The sequence below is a fragment of the Orbicella franksi genome, chromosome 7, assembly GCF_964199315.1.
Source record: "Orbicella franksi chromosome 7, jaOrbFran1.1, whole genome shotgun sequence".
NCBI classification, from domain to species: Eukaryota; Metazoa; Cnidaria; class Anthozoa; order Scleractinia; family Merulinidae; genus Orbicella; species Orbicella franksi.
In genome coordinates, this window is record NC_138151.1 from 10,445,202 (window position 1) to 10,461,752 (window position 16,551).

The 16,551-nt window shown below is 38.6% G+C and overlaps 2 protein-coding genes across 2 annotated transcripts in view; both read right to left on the bottom strand.

The window, feature by feature from the left end:
* Positions 1-787: 787 nt before the first annotated feature.
* Positions 788-3,386, bottom strand: LOC145492615 (uncharacterized). The gene is made up of 3 exons (XM_081472042.1): positions 3,288-3,386; positions 1,841-1,973; positions 788-1,446 (listed from the first exon to the last, which is right to left on the bottom strand). Exons 1-3 carry the CDS (start codon positions 3,384-3,386, stop codon positions 788-790), a joined length of 891 nt encoding a protein of 296 aa, XP_081328168.1.
* A 10,578-nt stretch (positions 3,387-13,964) lies between these two features.
* Positions 13,965-16,551, bottom strand: part of LOC145492617 (carbohydrate sulfotransferase 11-like) — a 4,069-nt gene continuing 1,482 nt past the window's right edge. Inside the window, exon 3 of the mRNA XM_081472043.1 lies at positions 13,965-15,416. Coding sequence (XP_081328169.1) covers positions 14,610-15,416 — 807 coding nt within the window. The 3' untranslated portion in view covers positions 13,965-14,609. The remainder of the gene's footprint in view (positions 15,417-16,551) is intronic.

Genomic DNA, 16,551 nt, shown 5'->3' on the forward strand with positions numbered 1-16,551 from the left:
GCCCTCGGGAGCGACAAAATTAGTTTTTGCCTTTTTGCGAAAACTTCGCGACCGCTCTGGCGCTCGACGCGAGATCACGCGCGCTAGAAGAAAACGACAGACGTAGAAAGAAAAAAAAAACCGTCTGTGGACAGACTACATGGAAAAGCCTAAAGCATGGAACTAATGAGGGAATCAGAGCTTCTAGAGGGTTAGATTTTTTTCTTTGGCATTATGTTATGTTATCATATAAGCTGTCCACCTGTTTCGGTATAAGTACATGACTATGACTCTTGAGTAGTGTAAACCTTTGCTTAGTTGTGATCAGCCAAAACTTGGTTTCAAAAATGACAATAAACCTCGGTCTCGTCTTGTTTATTTTCATTTCAAACTGCCGTATGACAAGATACAGTTACATCCAGTTGTGAAAACTTGTAGTAACAGAAAGAAATAAAAGCACTTTTCAACCAATGAGCTAGTTAGTTAGTAGTAATAACAATAATTAGTAGAGTACTAGATGGTATAGTTTTCATTCAGCATGGCCAAGACTGTAAGAAAAACCTCGTGATGCGGAATAAACCGCTATTTTCACCCTTCGAAGATTCAATGTGTATTTTTCCACCTACTAAATTCAAGTGTTCCCGACAATATCCCAAGAGCGGTCATTTGACCTATAATGCTATGACTCGATAGAAACACGAAAAATGTTCCGTATTTCTTAAACTATGTCAAGTTTACATGCCACATGTAACGATTTATTTGTGGTGTCTTAAAGTGTAGTGTCTTTTGGGGGAAAAATAAATTTAAATCAGCGAGCATAAACATTCCCGTGGGGTTTTTCCACATTCTTTAAAGCATTGTCTCTGTTTTGCCCACATGGGTCACGAGTGGGATAGTTTCTTCCAGTACAACCGTCAAAATAATAATATACAAAACCACCGAGTCCACCATTGAAGCTTGGTCCGCACAAATTTTCAGGGATGAAAACTGAAGGCGGTGGCCCATCCGAACATATGTTGTTCACGCGCATGACTATGTCACAAACGACGCTGCCACCTTTCCATTCTACTAAACTTCCTGTATTAGGTGAGCAAACAATCCAGTTGTTTATGTTGCTTTTGATGAGGATTTGCCTTCCAAAATGTTTCCATAATGAGAATTCCATCGCATTGTAATCGGTTTCGTTGAGTGGTGGGGTAGTAGAAACGGGAAAGTTCGAGTCAGAGGTAGTATTTGGCCACGTAGGCCTGGGGGTGACTGCGTTGGGCCACGTCCAAAAATTGTCATAATCGGTAAAAGTGTAACTCCATACAAGAGTCCAACCTCCACCATCCGTTTCCATCTCACAGTAGGCTTGGATCGCGTTGGCATGGGATCCGCCGTCTGGATCTACCCAATAAATGCCGCTCGGATGCGTGACCGAGGAAAGGGTTTGGCAAGAGGGAACAGCCAGCTCTTGAGTAGAACCTACATGAAAGGCGCAAGTAGTGTAAATATTCAAGAAAACATCAGACAAGTTTCGACAAGTTTGGCCTCCAGCTTAGCGCTAATGAATAAAAACAGTCGTGATACATCGAACATCCCGGGACATATGTATTCAAATGTTTAAAAGCGCATTGTAATGGAGGTGAAAGACAACTGTTTAAAGACGAATTTCGATATTTTACCTTTCCTATAGATAGAAAGTATGCAAAGGAAGGTCTGCGCGATTAGAGAGGTGAACTTAAATTAGGGAGCATTTATACAATACCGTATAGTTTTTTGTTTTTTTTTTTTTAATTCTTTACTATGCAACATTTACCGGCATATCAGTCTCTTGATGTATTTTCTTAAACAGATCATTCATAACAATGATGACTACTCGCCCAAAAGCTCGCAGCTCGCTCCGTCCCCAGAGAATCCTGGTTTACAGGTACACTTGTGTGAGCCTTCTGTATTCTGGCAAGAAGCATTTCTATGGCAACGGTGAAGGCTTTCAGCGCATTCATCAGTATCTAAAAAAACAAAATTGCATCCCAAAAAGATTGCCAAAAAGGAAATGTAATTACATGATGTTTACAACGTAAATATATCAGTCCGTGAGTAAACTGATGAACGATCTCCAAGGATCTCCACAAAACAAGGCAGCGAAATTAATTTTAGACGAACCAAAATATTCCTCCGCCACCGAAGCTCTTGCGGAACTAGAGTGGAAGCACTTAGATCGCAGACGGCACCTTCACCGATGTGTTTTTATTTTTAGATGCCTTCATAAAATCATCGATTTTAATTTTGATTTAGACAAAATAATGCCATTCACCATTATGATACCCGCCAGCACAAGAATCTGCACCTCTCTGCTCCCAAAACAAACTGGGCAAAGCAAAAAATCACATACCAAGCAGCTCTTGATTTGAACCTTAATCTTAACTTTGATCTTAACTCTACGTTTGAGTAGCATTGTTTTGTATAGTCTTGAAATACAGGACACTGAATCTGTTTTACTTAATAAAAAGAAACTTGAACGAAGGCCTTAATTTTATCATATTTTGTTTATATCGTATCTTTTACGTTTGAGTAGCATTGTTTTGTATAGCTTTTACGTTTTTATAATATTTTCCACAGAGCCGTTCTGAAAACCACTTTATGTGAGATCGTCCCTTGTATAAATATTATTATTATTATTATTATTATTATCATTATTATTATTATTATTTTATTGAACAAAATTAAACTGACATGCCATCAACGTATCTCATCAGCCACCTTAGCTGTAGCATCGATTGCTGTACAATCAAATCTCACGGCATCACTCTGAGTTTCGAGCTAAGAAACGAGGCTACTCTGCCCACTCTGCTCAATTGATTTCTAGTCCCCTCAAGAGTTTAGGTTGCCAGTTTTTGTAAAAGCCGAGTGTAGATCATGAAAAAATGTGATCAATTTGGTGAATTTTAAAAGCGGATATCCTGCTTTACCTTTGTCATCTTCAGTAAATTTAGATTGCATTAGAAATAAGAATAAATTGCAATATTTATAGAAGAAGCCATATCAGCGGTAGAATTGGAATTTGGAGTGTTGGTTTTTGTGGAGGGAGTAAAACCAGAAAACCCAGAGAAAAACAAGGCGAGAAACAACAACAAACTCAACCCACATATGACACTGAGCCGGAATCGAACCCACGCCACTATGGTGGGAGGGGGGCGCTCTCTCGCCATCCCTGCTCCCCCAATTTATCCCCGTCTGATTGTTGTTGCTGTTGGTTTTTTTTTTTTTTTTTTTTTTTTTTTCAATAATTATCTAAATGTTAGTATTAAGTGAGAATTAATTACCCTTGCAGCTGTTTCTGCCGTCTCCATGAAATCCTGGTTTGCAGATACATATATAGGAACCTTCAGTAGCGTTACAACTGGCATTACTATGGCAACCATGAAGGCCTGTTACACATTCATCGATATCTAGAAAGGAACGAAAAGTAGCTAAATGCTACGAGAACGGAGGCCGATGAGTAATCTGATCAAATTTCTCCATGATATTTCACCCACAGGGCCGCTTTCAGGAAAAAAAAAGGAGCGCTTAACGTTGCACATTTCTGAATATTTGCGGGGAGTTTGCTTGTTTGTTTCGCGCTGTTTTACGTGCGTCAACAGGCGTCAATTTTGGCGGATTTACATTGGCAAATGTAAGCGTGCGCGGAAAAAGTTGAGATACATTCAAATTTTGCAAACAGTGTAAGCCGTGTGTACATCTGTTCCAATCATTTTGGCTCAGCTTGCCATTTGAGGCCCCTTCCTTGCACGCTCGCACTCAAAATTCCGTCTCTTCGGTTATGAATAAAGTAATCAGTGACGTCCAGTTATTCTGCGTGATGAGCACTAAAAGATTTTGGAACATATTGAAGTAAATAAAGTAAGTAAGTAAAACTTTTATTTAAGTGTCTGTGTGTGTCTTATCCCATCCGTCATCACACCACCACCGCTACTCTGAGCGTGTATGGTAATGTATTTCTTACTTGTTTGACGACTCTGAAGAGGAATTATTAAGGAAATAATGCTGGGTCCTTCATATCTCTCGTGCTGTTCTTGTGTGACCCAAGTTGGCTTGTTTGTTTCTGTGTAGCCAGCAAAAGCAAATGATCCTCGCCAGGCTACTAAAATTGGATCCGTGGCGCCCAGTCTCTTGAGAGAGTTCAAAGCTGGTGACACAAACTTCGACCCCTCGTCTTGAATGGCTACCAGAACAATCTTACTGCAGATAACAGAAATTCATTGTTTAAGACTGTTTACGTCGTTTAAAGCCGCGCTCATGCAAACTGGTGCCTCTCCACCAAGAATCAAAATAACTATAAATAACACCAATGTATATTTTTATGAGGCATTTTTCTTAAAAAGCAACTATGCCAGAAAATCCAAGGAACAGCAAGATACTAAATAAGTTTGTTGATAATATACTCACTTTCCATTTATTGCGTTAAGATAGTCTCTCAATTTAACACCAGCAGAGGAATCTCCATAGGTATCAAAACTGTTTGACCCTAGCACTGCTCCTATATCACAAAACAATGTTTATTACAGCAGTTAGACCCATCGGGCGACCTTTGTGAAAAAACAGTAACTTTTTTTTTTTTTTTGGAAAGAGCGTAACCGAATGGTTCAGTACGCCATTCTTGTAACCCATAGTCAGACCTTCAAGACTTAACATTCACTTTTGTCAGGATCCCATGACCCATAATTCCCTGAGGTCAATGAGCCAGAGAACCTTCAAGGTCTCCATAAATTATGATTATTAATAATTATTTATTAATACTGCCATCATGCGGGATTTGCCCTCGTTAGTCGTGGTCTGCCTCCTACTAGCTAGGATGTTTATTGATGTTTTCTTCATTGATAATACACCAAGCTGAGTGTATGCAATGTTAGGGATCGTAGATGAAGTTCAAGGACTAGTTTATTTAAAGCAGTGCCCGAGAATAGCGTGAATTTTGATCTCAGCTTTGTAAACAACTCAGAAAATTAAGACGACGTTTCGCCGGTTTTTAATCCTGGCTTAAGCTCAATTTGAATCCTTATCATTTAATGGTGTTGCTTGCGAAGGCTATGAAAGTTCCCATAATATATTAACTTGCGTCCAGACAGCAGTTGTCCTAGTCATTTTAGACCCAGCCTTCTGTTTGGTGTTGTTTCCTCGCAGCTAAATTAATTAACAATGAAAGGGATAACGGTATCTAGTATGTAACACAAAATTCGAAAACCTTGGGAGAATATTAGTCTCGATTTTGTTCAAGAGAACCTGGTTTAGAACGAGATCGTGAAAACCTGAGGCCAATTTTCTAAATTGAATCTATTTCGCTCTTGATAAAAATATGCCAAGGATATCAGCAAAACATGATACCTGTCTCAGCATCCACAATAACAACACTATGGCCCCTTGTGTAAGACGAATAATCATTCCCGTTAACGAATAAATAGGCAGCGCATCTCCCAGAAACCATTCGAGGATCGTTGAAACCTTCGCTTCGAATGAAAATCTTCAGAAAAGAAGCTACAGAAAAGATACAAGTGAGATATTTTAATTAAATATTTTCTAGAACTTCTTGGGTGGTGTAGAGATCTTTCAGTCTTAAATAAGCACAAGAACAGCTTTGTGAAGACTCTGTAATTCCGAAGCTCAAAGAAGTCAACACACTCAACTCGTGGTCGCTGCTGACGCTAGCGCTGGGTAACCAGGCCGCTATTACACAATATCGTTATATCCTCCTCTTTCCTCCTCTTTCTTAAATACAACATGGCACAAGCTCCGAATGGCAACAAATAACATGAAATAACAATCAAGTGTAAAATAAAGAATGAAAGATGTCCACAAAGGCAAATTTAACTGCCCTCCATCCGAACATAAAGTGAAAATATAACAAACGAATTAAAGATGTCCACAAAGGCTAATTTAACTGACACCTAGAACACTGATTTACATAATCACCATCCAGTAATGAACCTCACCTTTGCTGACACCACTCTTTGCCATACTTATCGAGAGGGTTAAATTCGATTGAATGATCCGATTCAACTTACAAATCTCAACTGAATACGCTTCCTTTTGCTCACCTAACCTTGTACCCGTACTTACTGAGTGCGTTGGTTACTTTAATATAACCTCGATGATATTTTGTTACATATTTGATTACATTATGAGCACACATACATATATACGTACATTATGCATTAAAATCAGGTATAGAGGCCGTGATACCCCATGTTTTAATATACAACTAGTGACGAACTATTATCGGATTACTTTGTTTTAAACTCTTTGTTTTGAACTCGGATAGACTATAAAAGGCAAAAGTTTAAAACATGTCCGAGCATTTCATTGCCACGACCGTTGCTACTGTGAGGTAAGCTAGATAGCATTTTTACCTGACTGATGGCTTTGGAGTGGAATCACCAGAGAAATAATGCTAGGTCCTTGGTATCTCTCCTGTTGTTGTTGCGTAACCCATGATGGCTTGTTTGTTTCTGCGTAGCCGGCAAAAGCAAACGACCCCCGCAAGGCTACTAAAATTGGATCCTTGGCGCCCAGTCTCCTGAGAGCGCTCAAAGCTGGTGGCACGTGTCTTGACCCTTCGTCTCGAATGGCGACTAGAACTATTTTACTGCAGTGAATCAAAATTCACCTTTTTCATGAGAATATTTAATTAAATTTATGGATGGTAAGGTGGCCTCACAGTGTGGTGTTCTTGGGCAAGACACTATACTTTCACAATGTCTTTCTCCACCCATGCCAGGTGAATCAATGGGTACCGACGAATTGAATGCTGGGTGTTCTAACCCTGTGATGGCCTAGCATCCTATCTAGAGGGGAGTAAAAATACTCCTAGTTGGGGGCATGATGGACCACATGGCTCGTCTGTAGACTTTACCTGTTGTAAAGGTAATCGTATGCATGCGAGTGCAATTAACGATTTACACTACGGGTAACATTTGAGTGCCAGTGCAATTTGAAAGAATTTTCACACATCACGAGTAGTGTGAATCCTTAATTGCTCGAGCTTTCTTAGCGGAGCTCCGGCGGCCCGAAGGTCCGCCAAGCGGAGCCACATACTCATATAGGAAAGAAAAGGAAACCCATGAGTTAATTTTTTCATGGTTATCATGGATAGCGGTATTGCTCGTGGGCGCGTACGCACGATGGCGACGGCGACGGCGACGTCGGAGCCGCGCAACATGGCGCCCATACTCCAAATAATAGGTTGTCAGAGATATGCAGCCTTGGTTTACCGCGTACTTCTTTGATATTGGACATCCATGTTATGATCAATTGACACCTGTCAAAACAAGGTATCCGCTGACCAGTATCACGTGACCATGTCGCGGGCTCAAGTTTAGAGCTCGTCGAGGTTACGTGTTTTTTTATGAAGTTGACCGCTGACCAAGTGCTGGTTTTCGATTGGATCGCGCGTTCATGTCAGGTTAACTTGTTGAATTCAGGGCAGGATTGTTCCGAAGCGGGTTAACGCTAACCCAGGATTAAAAGTTAACCGAATTATAACTTTTTCTTCTATACAAATGTTTTTTTGCTGCTTTGTTTTATGTATATGGTGATTATTAAAACTCAAACAGAAGGCCAAACAATACAAAGAAAACCTCACCGCAAAGTTACAAAACTCAAAGCAAAATTCTACCTTTTCCTGGGTTAGCCTAATCGGGCTCTGAACAACCCGGCCCAGGAGCTACGCTTTTAGGCTGGCCTAAATCTATGTATTACCATTACTCATTTATTATATGATTGAAAAAAATTCTAAAGCGAGCGCGTTAATTTGCACTGGAGTGCAAATTAAGAATTAACGATAAATTGGACTGCTCTCGGCCAATCACAATGAAGTAATTTTCTCAGTCATATAATAAATACGCTAACAACACCTTTCAAAACGTTAAAGATAGATAGCTTTATTGTTACTGTACTTACCTTCCATGTATGTCGTTAAGGTAATCTCTTAACCTGACACCAGCTGAGGAATCCCCATAGGTATCAAAAGTATTTGACCCTAGTACTGCTCCTATATTCAAAAACAACGAATGTCAGCTACAGCAGTCAATGCAAGTGATTTGTTGTATTCTGAATCTATATATCAATATATGTTAACTAAACGATTTTGGGAGGTTTTGTACCCAAGTGGCTTTGCGCTCAAGAGGTCTCAGGTTGAATCCCTACACTTTGCAACGAGAAGGATTAACGTACAGTAGTCCGGTACTCCTGCAGCTCTCGTGAGGGGGCGGGGGGGGGCTACTTTCATATATAAGCTATATGGGTATGTGCTGCTGTGAAGGGTATGGCTTACAGGCAGTTTAGCTGGAATATGGTGCAGAAATCACACAGTTTTGGTCTAGAATGAGGTATAATCTACCGGAAAAGTGGCCAGTGTATAAATAATTTAGTGTAAACAGCGTTTTTACCTTTGGTTCTATAATGTAAATTGAAACTCGGAAGCGACTTTTTGAGATATTGATTAAGTTAGCGTAGTTGAACTATGATAGTGATAAAGTTTCTGCATGGAAAATAGCTAGTCTGGGATATGTTAAGGGTTCTTGGTGTCTAGTCTGGAATGGAGTTGCAAAATCAAGCTGATCATGGTCTAGTTTAGATAAATTAATTAGAGGGTTTCAGTTTACCAGCGGCAGACTCTTACTCAAATATTTACAGCATAGCCCCCGGGCTCCAGCATCCTTGGTTACCCTTTGCCACCAATTGGCCACGGTCTGCCTCGTGTCATGAGTGTAATACAAAACATTTGCCAAGACTACTGACAATGCAAATCGTTGTTGTATACCTGTTTTAGCATCCACAATGACAACATTATGACCCCTGTAAAAATTAGACGAATGGTCTTTTCCATTCACGACGATGTAAGCACGGCTCCCAGCCCCAGAGGTCTTTGGAGGATCATTGAAACCTTCGCTTCGAATGTAAATATTCAGAGTAGAGGCTACAAAAAAACACACATGACATAATTTAATAACCCGTGTTGGTTTCTATGTTTTTTTACCATTTTGGCGTTGATCTAGATTTTCCAACTCACGTACCAGGTAGTAATTGGTAGAAAAATCATCGCAGTGAAAGGGGAACACAGTTAGATTTGTATTAGAGTGATTGGTTTAAAATTAAAATCACCGTGGCGAAAAGGGAAAGCATATCGGAAAATCACTGAGGAGAAGGTGGAACAAACTTTGCTGGTATTTGGTGCAAAGGTTGCTGTGATGAACAGATCCCACGTTTAGATGGTGATTGATAGAAAAATCTTCGTATAAAGAGGCCCTTTTTTCGGTTGTGATTGCTAAAAAGATCATAGCGGAGAAAAATGAACTCCTGGGGTGATTGGTGGAAGACTGCCATTATGGAAAAGGAACATCTTTCTCCGTTGATGGCTAGAAGGAGTCACCTACTGGTGAAAATAGAATAATATATTTCTCTGGAAATTCACAACAATAGTGTAGTCATTATAGCATAGGTAAAAGGAAATTGCATGGAAAATTAACTCATAATAAAATTTGGTATATTTTGAGAAGACTAACAAGTTTTAGTAAAGTCAGTATCTACAATTCCCTAAACTTTATTAACAAGTCTTTAACATCATCATTCCTCACCAACACAACTGTTTTTTCCGTCACCAAAAAATCCTGGATTGTAGATACAACTGTATGACCCTTGTGTATTGTTGCACACTGCGTCACTATGGCAACCATGAAGTCCTCTTCTGCACTCGTCAATATCTATGTATTAAAATTGAATGTTCTATTAGTATAGTTAATCCCAAAATTTCGAGCGCAATTTGGAATAAATAGGCAATAATACAAAGGGTAACAAAATTGCACGTATGTTATTTGTAGTCTGAATAATTTACAAATGCTCATTTAGCCCAATTACCTGACGAGCGTTAAAAACACGCTTGAATAAATAGACTCTTTACAGCCTATGGCATTACATTAACTTGTTACACGGGCAGCGGGCAGCGCTCCATGTCTTCCAATTTTCTTAGAAAATATTATCGCAAGACTTCCGAAAATTTTCCGGTGATCTTATATTCGGAAGGGTTCGGATATTTTCTATTTTTCTTCGGTTATCTTCGGAATGCTTCTGGTCAAATTCGACGGTCTTCTAAATATCTCAGAACAACGTCGGCACTTAACGCCTTTCTTTGTACAAAGTAGATAATCTTCTTTGTAACTGGCACTCGCATAACAAATTTGAACTTGTAGTACACTCACGTACTCCTGATACGGAAAAGTACTCCTTTTTAGCCAATCGTAATTCAGTGATTTTATTAAGTGTATTATTTAGGGATTAGTAATATATCTCTTAGGGATCTACAATAGGGGGGACAGGAACGGTGGCAATTTTCTAGAATCGATAGCATTTTAAAAAGATAACATTTAATGCGTAGATACGTACTCCGTAGACTGTTTTTTATCATTATTATTATTATTATTTTATTTATTTATTTATTTTTTTGGTAACTGTAGAGTAATTTTAATTGTCATTTTTGTAATTGTTCGAGCAAATTAAAAAAAAGAAAAAAAAACATTTAATTAATGGCGTTTTCAACGGCTAGATTTTTGGTCACCTTCGCAGCTATTATTGCCATCCCCATGAAATCCTGGTTTGTAGGTGCATTTGTGTGATCTTTTTGTATTGTTACAAGTTGCATTGCTATCGCAACCATAGAGGCCTTCTCTGCATTCTTCGATATCTAGGGAACAAAAAACATTAGCTAATCTCCCAGTCGCTTCGTGTTACGTAACTTCTCGGGAAATTAAACTTGGAAATGCTAAGGTGGCTCGTAAATCCACTCCCTCGATTCGCATGCAGCTGGATTTTAACATGATGATCACAATTTAGTGACAAAAATTGGGAACGACTGACTAGCTGAAATCGAGGATTATACTGTTGCTATGGTAACTTGTAATGTCGAAAATATAACTTCGCCAATCATTTGGAATTATTTTTAGTGTCCATTCGATTAAATTAAATAGAAATGCAGAAGTATGCTCTCTACTGTTGCGAGCCTATCTACTTTCAACTTGGGCTAGGGACAGGTGGTGAAAAAAGTGAAGGACGTGCTAGAGGCCGTCAGAAAGTAATTGCGGACGAAGGCAAAAGGAGGTAAACCTAGTTCAACTCAAATGTTTTTTTTAATTCTATTCCTGTTTAAAATATACTCACGTGTTTTAGAGTTGTTTTCAGTAAATCCCGGCACACATACACATTGATATGTCTCATGTTCAAAGTCTGAGAAGCAGCGAGCGTTCTCCGGACACTGAGCTGTTACACATGGATTCTGTTGATGTTGTGAAAAAGAGTTCTGTTGTCAAGATCAGTAAATACTTGCACGTTGATAAAAATGCTGGTGAATTTGTGTTTCAGTTGATTAGTTCAAAAATCGCACCGACTTTCTATACCTGGGTTTCATCGTGACAGCATCATTTGAAAACTTTGAAGGCGGGATTTTATCGGCTAAGAAATAGCACAACATTTCTAATGCATATTAACTCCACAAAAAAAAAGATTTGTTCAAAATAGTTGAGTAAACTTTTTGACCAATTTTTGGTTGAGATAATTGAAAGCTTCATACCAGGGTTCCAACATAGAGATGTCCTTGTTTTGTAACCCAATCCTGTGGATCTCTGATAGCATCTGAGTTACTCAGCTCACACACGTGACCACCGCCCTCCTTTGGACCAAAGTTGTATGACTCACAGGTGATCTCAATGAAGCATCGTATCTTACAAACTTCCTCTGATGTCACTGTCGGGCTACTTATCACGTGATTTACAAGTGCCTTGTTTGGAACTGGCTTCACAAATGTCTTTTTTATACATGGGACATCTGTTACAAAAAAAAAACAGCATTGCAATATTTGTTTATTTCAAGGCAACATACCACAAACTCCAAATCTTGCACACCGGCACCCCAAGGCTAAATTTGATTGGCTTCGCAGAGGTTCAATAGATCAGCTCGTGTCTAGGCTAAATCAAGTGGTATACACGCCCTCAGTTTCGTATTTACGATGATACTTGGCTTGGGCTGAAATAGATGGTGGACTTCTTGCCGCTGGGAACGTCGACCTCGGAGCTGGAAGCGTTTCAGGAGTAAAAATGTTAGAAGATTAACCTTTGTCAAAATATTCCCTTTGGGAAGAGTGTGATTCCGTTAAAGTTTCCCCGAATAAACCGGGCCGTAAGGCCGTGAAAGCGGAAAGGCTCGGACTGGTACAAACGATACAAAAAGGCGGTAAGTGGAACAGGAATTTCCATTCCAATGGCCCGATGGGTATATGGCTTTACCTTTTCAGAAGATCCTTTCCTCCATCAATCCTTGGAAATCCAGTGACCTGAACCGAAAAGTCGTTTTCAGACGGTATTCCGACGGGATTTTCCGAAAATTAGTTGTAAAATAAAAAGTATCCCGTACGTTATCTCATCTTATGGAGAAGACCTAATTTTTGAAGCAGCCCGGATGGTGAGGGACAGTGACAGAATAGACCTGGCAGTTTTTCTACCACAAGCACTCCAAAGATATTTCTACCTCTTGAGTCAATTCACTGAACGGCTCGAAGTTGCCTTAGCTTTGCAAAACTTTTTGTGACTTACTTTGCCTATTGGAAGAGAGACGCAAATTCAAGTAATTCAGATTGTTAAAACAACGAGGGAGCTTGCCCGTATTTAGCCGTCACTGCCGAATATGGAAGCCACAATGTATCCAAAAAATTGATTTTATTGTAATTAAATTAACTAAATCCGGCAAAGTGTGTCTAAACAGCTATGGATTTGTTCCACAAAATTTGTGGAAAGTCTCAATCTTTGGCTATAAAATCCGTAGATAAGTAAACAATGATATGAGACAAACAACACAAGTCGCACAGTACATTTGGAAAAGAGAGTTTTCAACGTACCTCCTAAAACATGGACTTTAAGGTAATTCCCGAGAAACGCGGCCAGAATAAAACCAAAGTATTGAAGACCAGTCATAGGTCTTTTAGATGCATGGAGATGAGAAATGTTACTTTTAAAAGGTGATTCTCTTAACTCTTTCAAAATCATTAACTATTTATGCAGCAGAAGTTATATACTCCTTGCCAATAAGTATTGATATCATAGGTTGTCATGGTGACGCGCTTTCTTTCAAGGTGCAAAAATTATAATTACTTAAGCTGTGAAGTACAAACTACGAGACAGGACGAGATATGGCTGTATGTTTTTTGGTAACTTCCGTCTGTCAATCTGCTTATGACAAGTCTCATAACAACCTCCAATATCATTTTTTTAATTGATTTTTAATATGACTTGGGCATCCTTACCTTTTGTTATGTCTAAAGTCATGCAATATTATGCCATATTGAAGCAGATTTCAACAGAATCGAACCGAAGGCAAAAGATAATTTTCAATAGGACTTGCTGATGGGTCAGCTTATTAAAGTTATTTTAGGGATAAGAACTATTTCTTTGGAATAGAAATCCATGTAAAGATTATTTTACCTTTAATATGCTAATTTTGAATTTTTTTTGTTTTACCTTCAGGAATTATTGATGAATATGACTACTTTATTACAAATGAGCTCAGGATAGTTTGCAACCAGTGTCTCATCTATACGGGAATATATTTCAATTCAATGCAAAACATATATTATATCTTAGTAATTTTGAGAAACTTAGAAACACTAAAATAATAAGCCTTCGAAAACTCCTTTGTTTTTTGTTTTTATTTACTGTAGTTTTGCGTTGCGATTTGTCCTCTTTTATTTGGGTTTTATTTATTTATTTTTTTTTTTTTATTTGTCATCCTTCCCTTTCTACGCTTTTCTTTTGTAAGGACGTTCGCGCCTAATTTCTTCCCACGAACAGAGTTACTTATAAACTTGCCATGTAGCAAGGCAAATATCAACGTTTGACTTTTACCAGAAAGTAAAAAAAATGAGGGGAAGGGGGACAAAGTGTTTTTTGTTTTGTTTTGTTTTGTTTTGTTTTGTTTTTTTTCAAAATAAGTTACATTGAACCCCTTGCGTTTTTTGAAGCTTTTGTTATTTTACAACGATCTTAGCTTACGACTATCAGCAATAAAAGACGCTACATTAGCCTGATTAGATCAGGTTAACGTAGTCAATTCATCACAACAAAGTTTTGTAGCTTACGTTGTTCCTTGTGGTGGAACAGGCCTTGAAAAAAATACATATCAGCCTTGCTGGTCCACATTCGAACAAAACGTTAGCTAAACGAGAGAAGAAAAGGCAAAATATTTGTAACTTCAAAAGTACATATTTCTGTATGTTTTTGTTGTTTGTTTGTTTGTTTGTTTGTTTGTTTCAATGGAGATAATTAGTAAAGGAAGTGATCTTTTAAAAGAAAAGAGGGGGTTACCGATCATTTAAGAGAGTAAATTGCGGGGGAGGTTAGCGCACTCAATGTCGAGCCCTATACTTGATTACTGTGTATTTCTTCTTTAGCGTGCACACTTGATGTATGACGTGGCTTAACGTTGCGACATGAATTGCGTGCGCAGCAAGAATGAGCAGTGGGCACGAATGTCCTTAAATACATTCAAAGTATTTTTAAACTAACTTTCTTCAGATTTTTTTGGAGTATCCTTCCTATTGCGACACCAATGTGTTACGTGATCGTACCCTCTGCTTTATTTTCGTAAAGACTTTTGAGAGGTCCGGGGAAGTTGTATCCAAACATTGTAAAACTGGCATTATATATCTGGCCTAGCCTATCGATCCATTTTAAAGGAATCTGCGAGTAATACTCAAGTAAAGAAGCTTTTGTCTTGGAAGGGGTGTGCTTGTAACCTGAAAAACGTTTCGCATTTTGAGTTGACAATCTCGCTGCCTTTATTAACTCTGATAGATCTTGTTCCATAGTTTCATAATGTCCTATAAAGTCATACTCTATTTCGCACATTCCGCATACGTTCACGTAATTATCCCAGTGCTGGTCCATTACCCAAGTAGTCTTGTCGCTTCCTTTTCTTACCAGGTATTCCATAAATTCACGGAACTTGATGTCATCGACCTGTTTAAGGGAACGACTGGAAGCATTCGGCCGGTAGTTCTTCAGAATTTCTCTACCATGATGATCACGGTAGTAACGGTCCTCGCTTCTTAGATAAACAAACTTGTCTTGGTATGCAGAAAGAAGGCGCTCTAAAGGTTCGCGGACAAATGTAAACTTGAAATACGTTGCCAGCATCGCATTTTGCTCTTGTTCGGAGAAGCGTTTAAAAAACCTCACCGCCATTTCCTCCTTGGTCTTGTTGGCAAACAGCATGTTTCTTAACTGCCTACTGGCACATTTTGGCATAACACAGTACAGTAATTTGGAGCTGTGATCCACCAGTATGTGACGGGCAACATACCAGCGGTTAAGGTGACCTGTCTTTTTGCAAAATCTTTTCAGCAACCGTTTTCTTGAGTCCTGAAAAGGTTTGTAGAACAAAAAAAGCATTAGCATCTTTATGAAAGGTGGTGAATTAACTTGCAAATTCAGAACTTTGTAAGTCACCACAACAATATAATAAAAGTCTTTTCACAGACCTTCTATTTTGTCTTGAGTTTATCCAGATCGTATCGCAAGCAAAAGTATTAACTGCTGGCGATTTGAAAAAGCTCAAACGCAGGAGGGTGGCCTTGAGGAAAGAAAAGACAAATGCGCCCAAATCGCGGCCGCCCTCGCGTGCTCCATGAAAAAAAAAACTCGAACCCCCCCCCCAAAAAAAAAATTGTCTGTGGAAAGACTAATACAATAAACAGGAAGAAATTATCCTAGGTAGTAACCGCCTTTAGTGTGCATTATCGAGTGATGGAATGGAAGATACCAGGAAGTTTGGAGTGCACAAAAGAAGCGTAAGGGTCTCTTGAGTCAAGAGGAATCCAACAGATAGCATGTCTTTTAGTAAGGCCTTGGGAACTCGCATTAATTCAATTAAATTAAAACTCATTTTTAGAGCGCCATACTCCGCTTCACAACACTAATGGGCTATTTTCGATATACTAAAATTCTGATTTGCCTTCGAGGCTTGGGCGAATAAAACAAAAGAAATCACATTGAGGTCGAAGGATGAATAATTTTAAATTTCTTTAAGTTAGAATTTTAATATATATCGAAATTGGCCTATTATAAAATAACAGGATCGAATAAAATATTCCTACTCAAGAAAAATGCAACTAACAATGTTAAAACCGTCTATAAACTAATAACCTATATTCCTAAACTTATTAAATTACTATGAATTACTATCAATTACAATTTAAATTAAATTTAAATCAAGTATCAATTCTGTTTAGCTTTGTAATAACAATTACAAGTACAAATCGAATATAATAAGGCCACTGATGGTGTCTGCTTAATATTGCAACCCCACGCATAGACTATTGGACATTACTATAAATCTACTAGCATCTACGGATGCCGTTCTCTGATTGGCTACGCTACTCACTATTCTGTTGCAGATAGTGAGTAACCTAGCAGTGTGCGCTTGTTGTGTATATGACGGACGCTTCTTTGCGTTTTCGAAGTGTTTGTGAATAGGATTTAGATAAAATTTTCAACG

What these genes read in the sequence shown, in the direction of transcription:
- LOC145492615 (XM_081472042.1), bottom strand. Translation starts at nt 3,386, where the DNA reads ATGGTTGCCATAGTAATGCCAGTTGTAACGCTACTGAAGGTTCCTATA. An exon ending in CGGCAGAAACAGCTGCAAGG is followed by an intron (nt 1,974 to 3,287) that starts GTAATTAATTCT and finishes TTGTTTTTTTAG; the next exon opens with ATACTGATGAATGCGCTGAA. An exon ending in AGCTGCGAGCTTTTGGGCGA is followed by an intron (nt 1,447 to 1,840) that starts GTAGTCATCATT and finishes CCTTTCATGTAG; the next exon opens with GTTCTACTCAAGAGCTGGCT.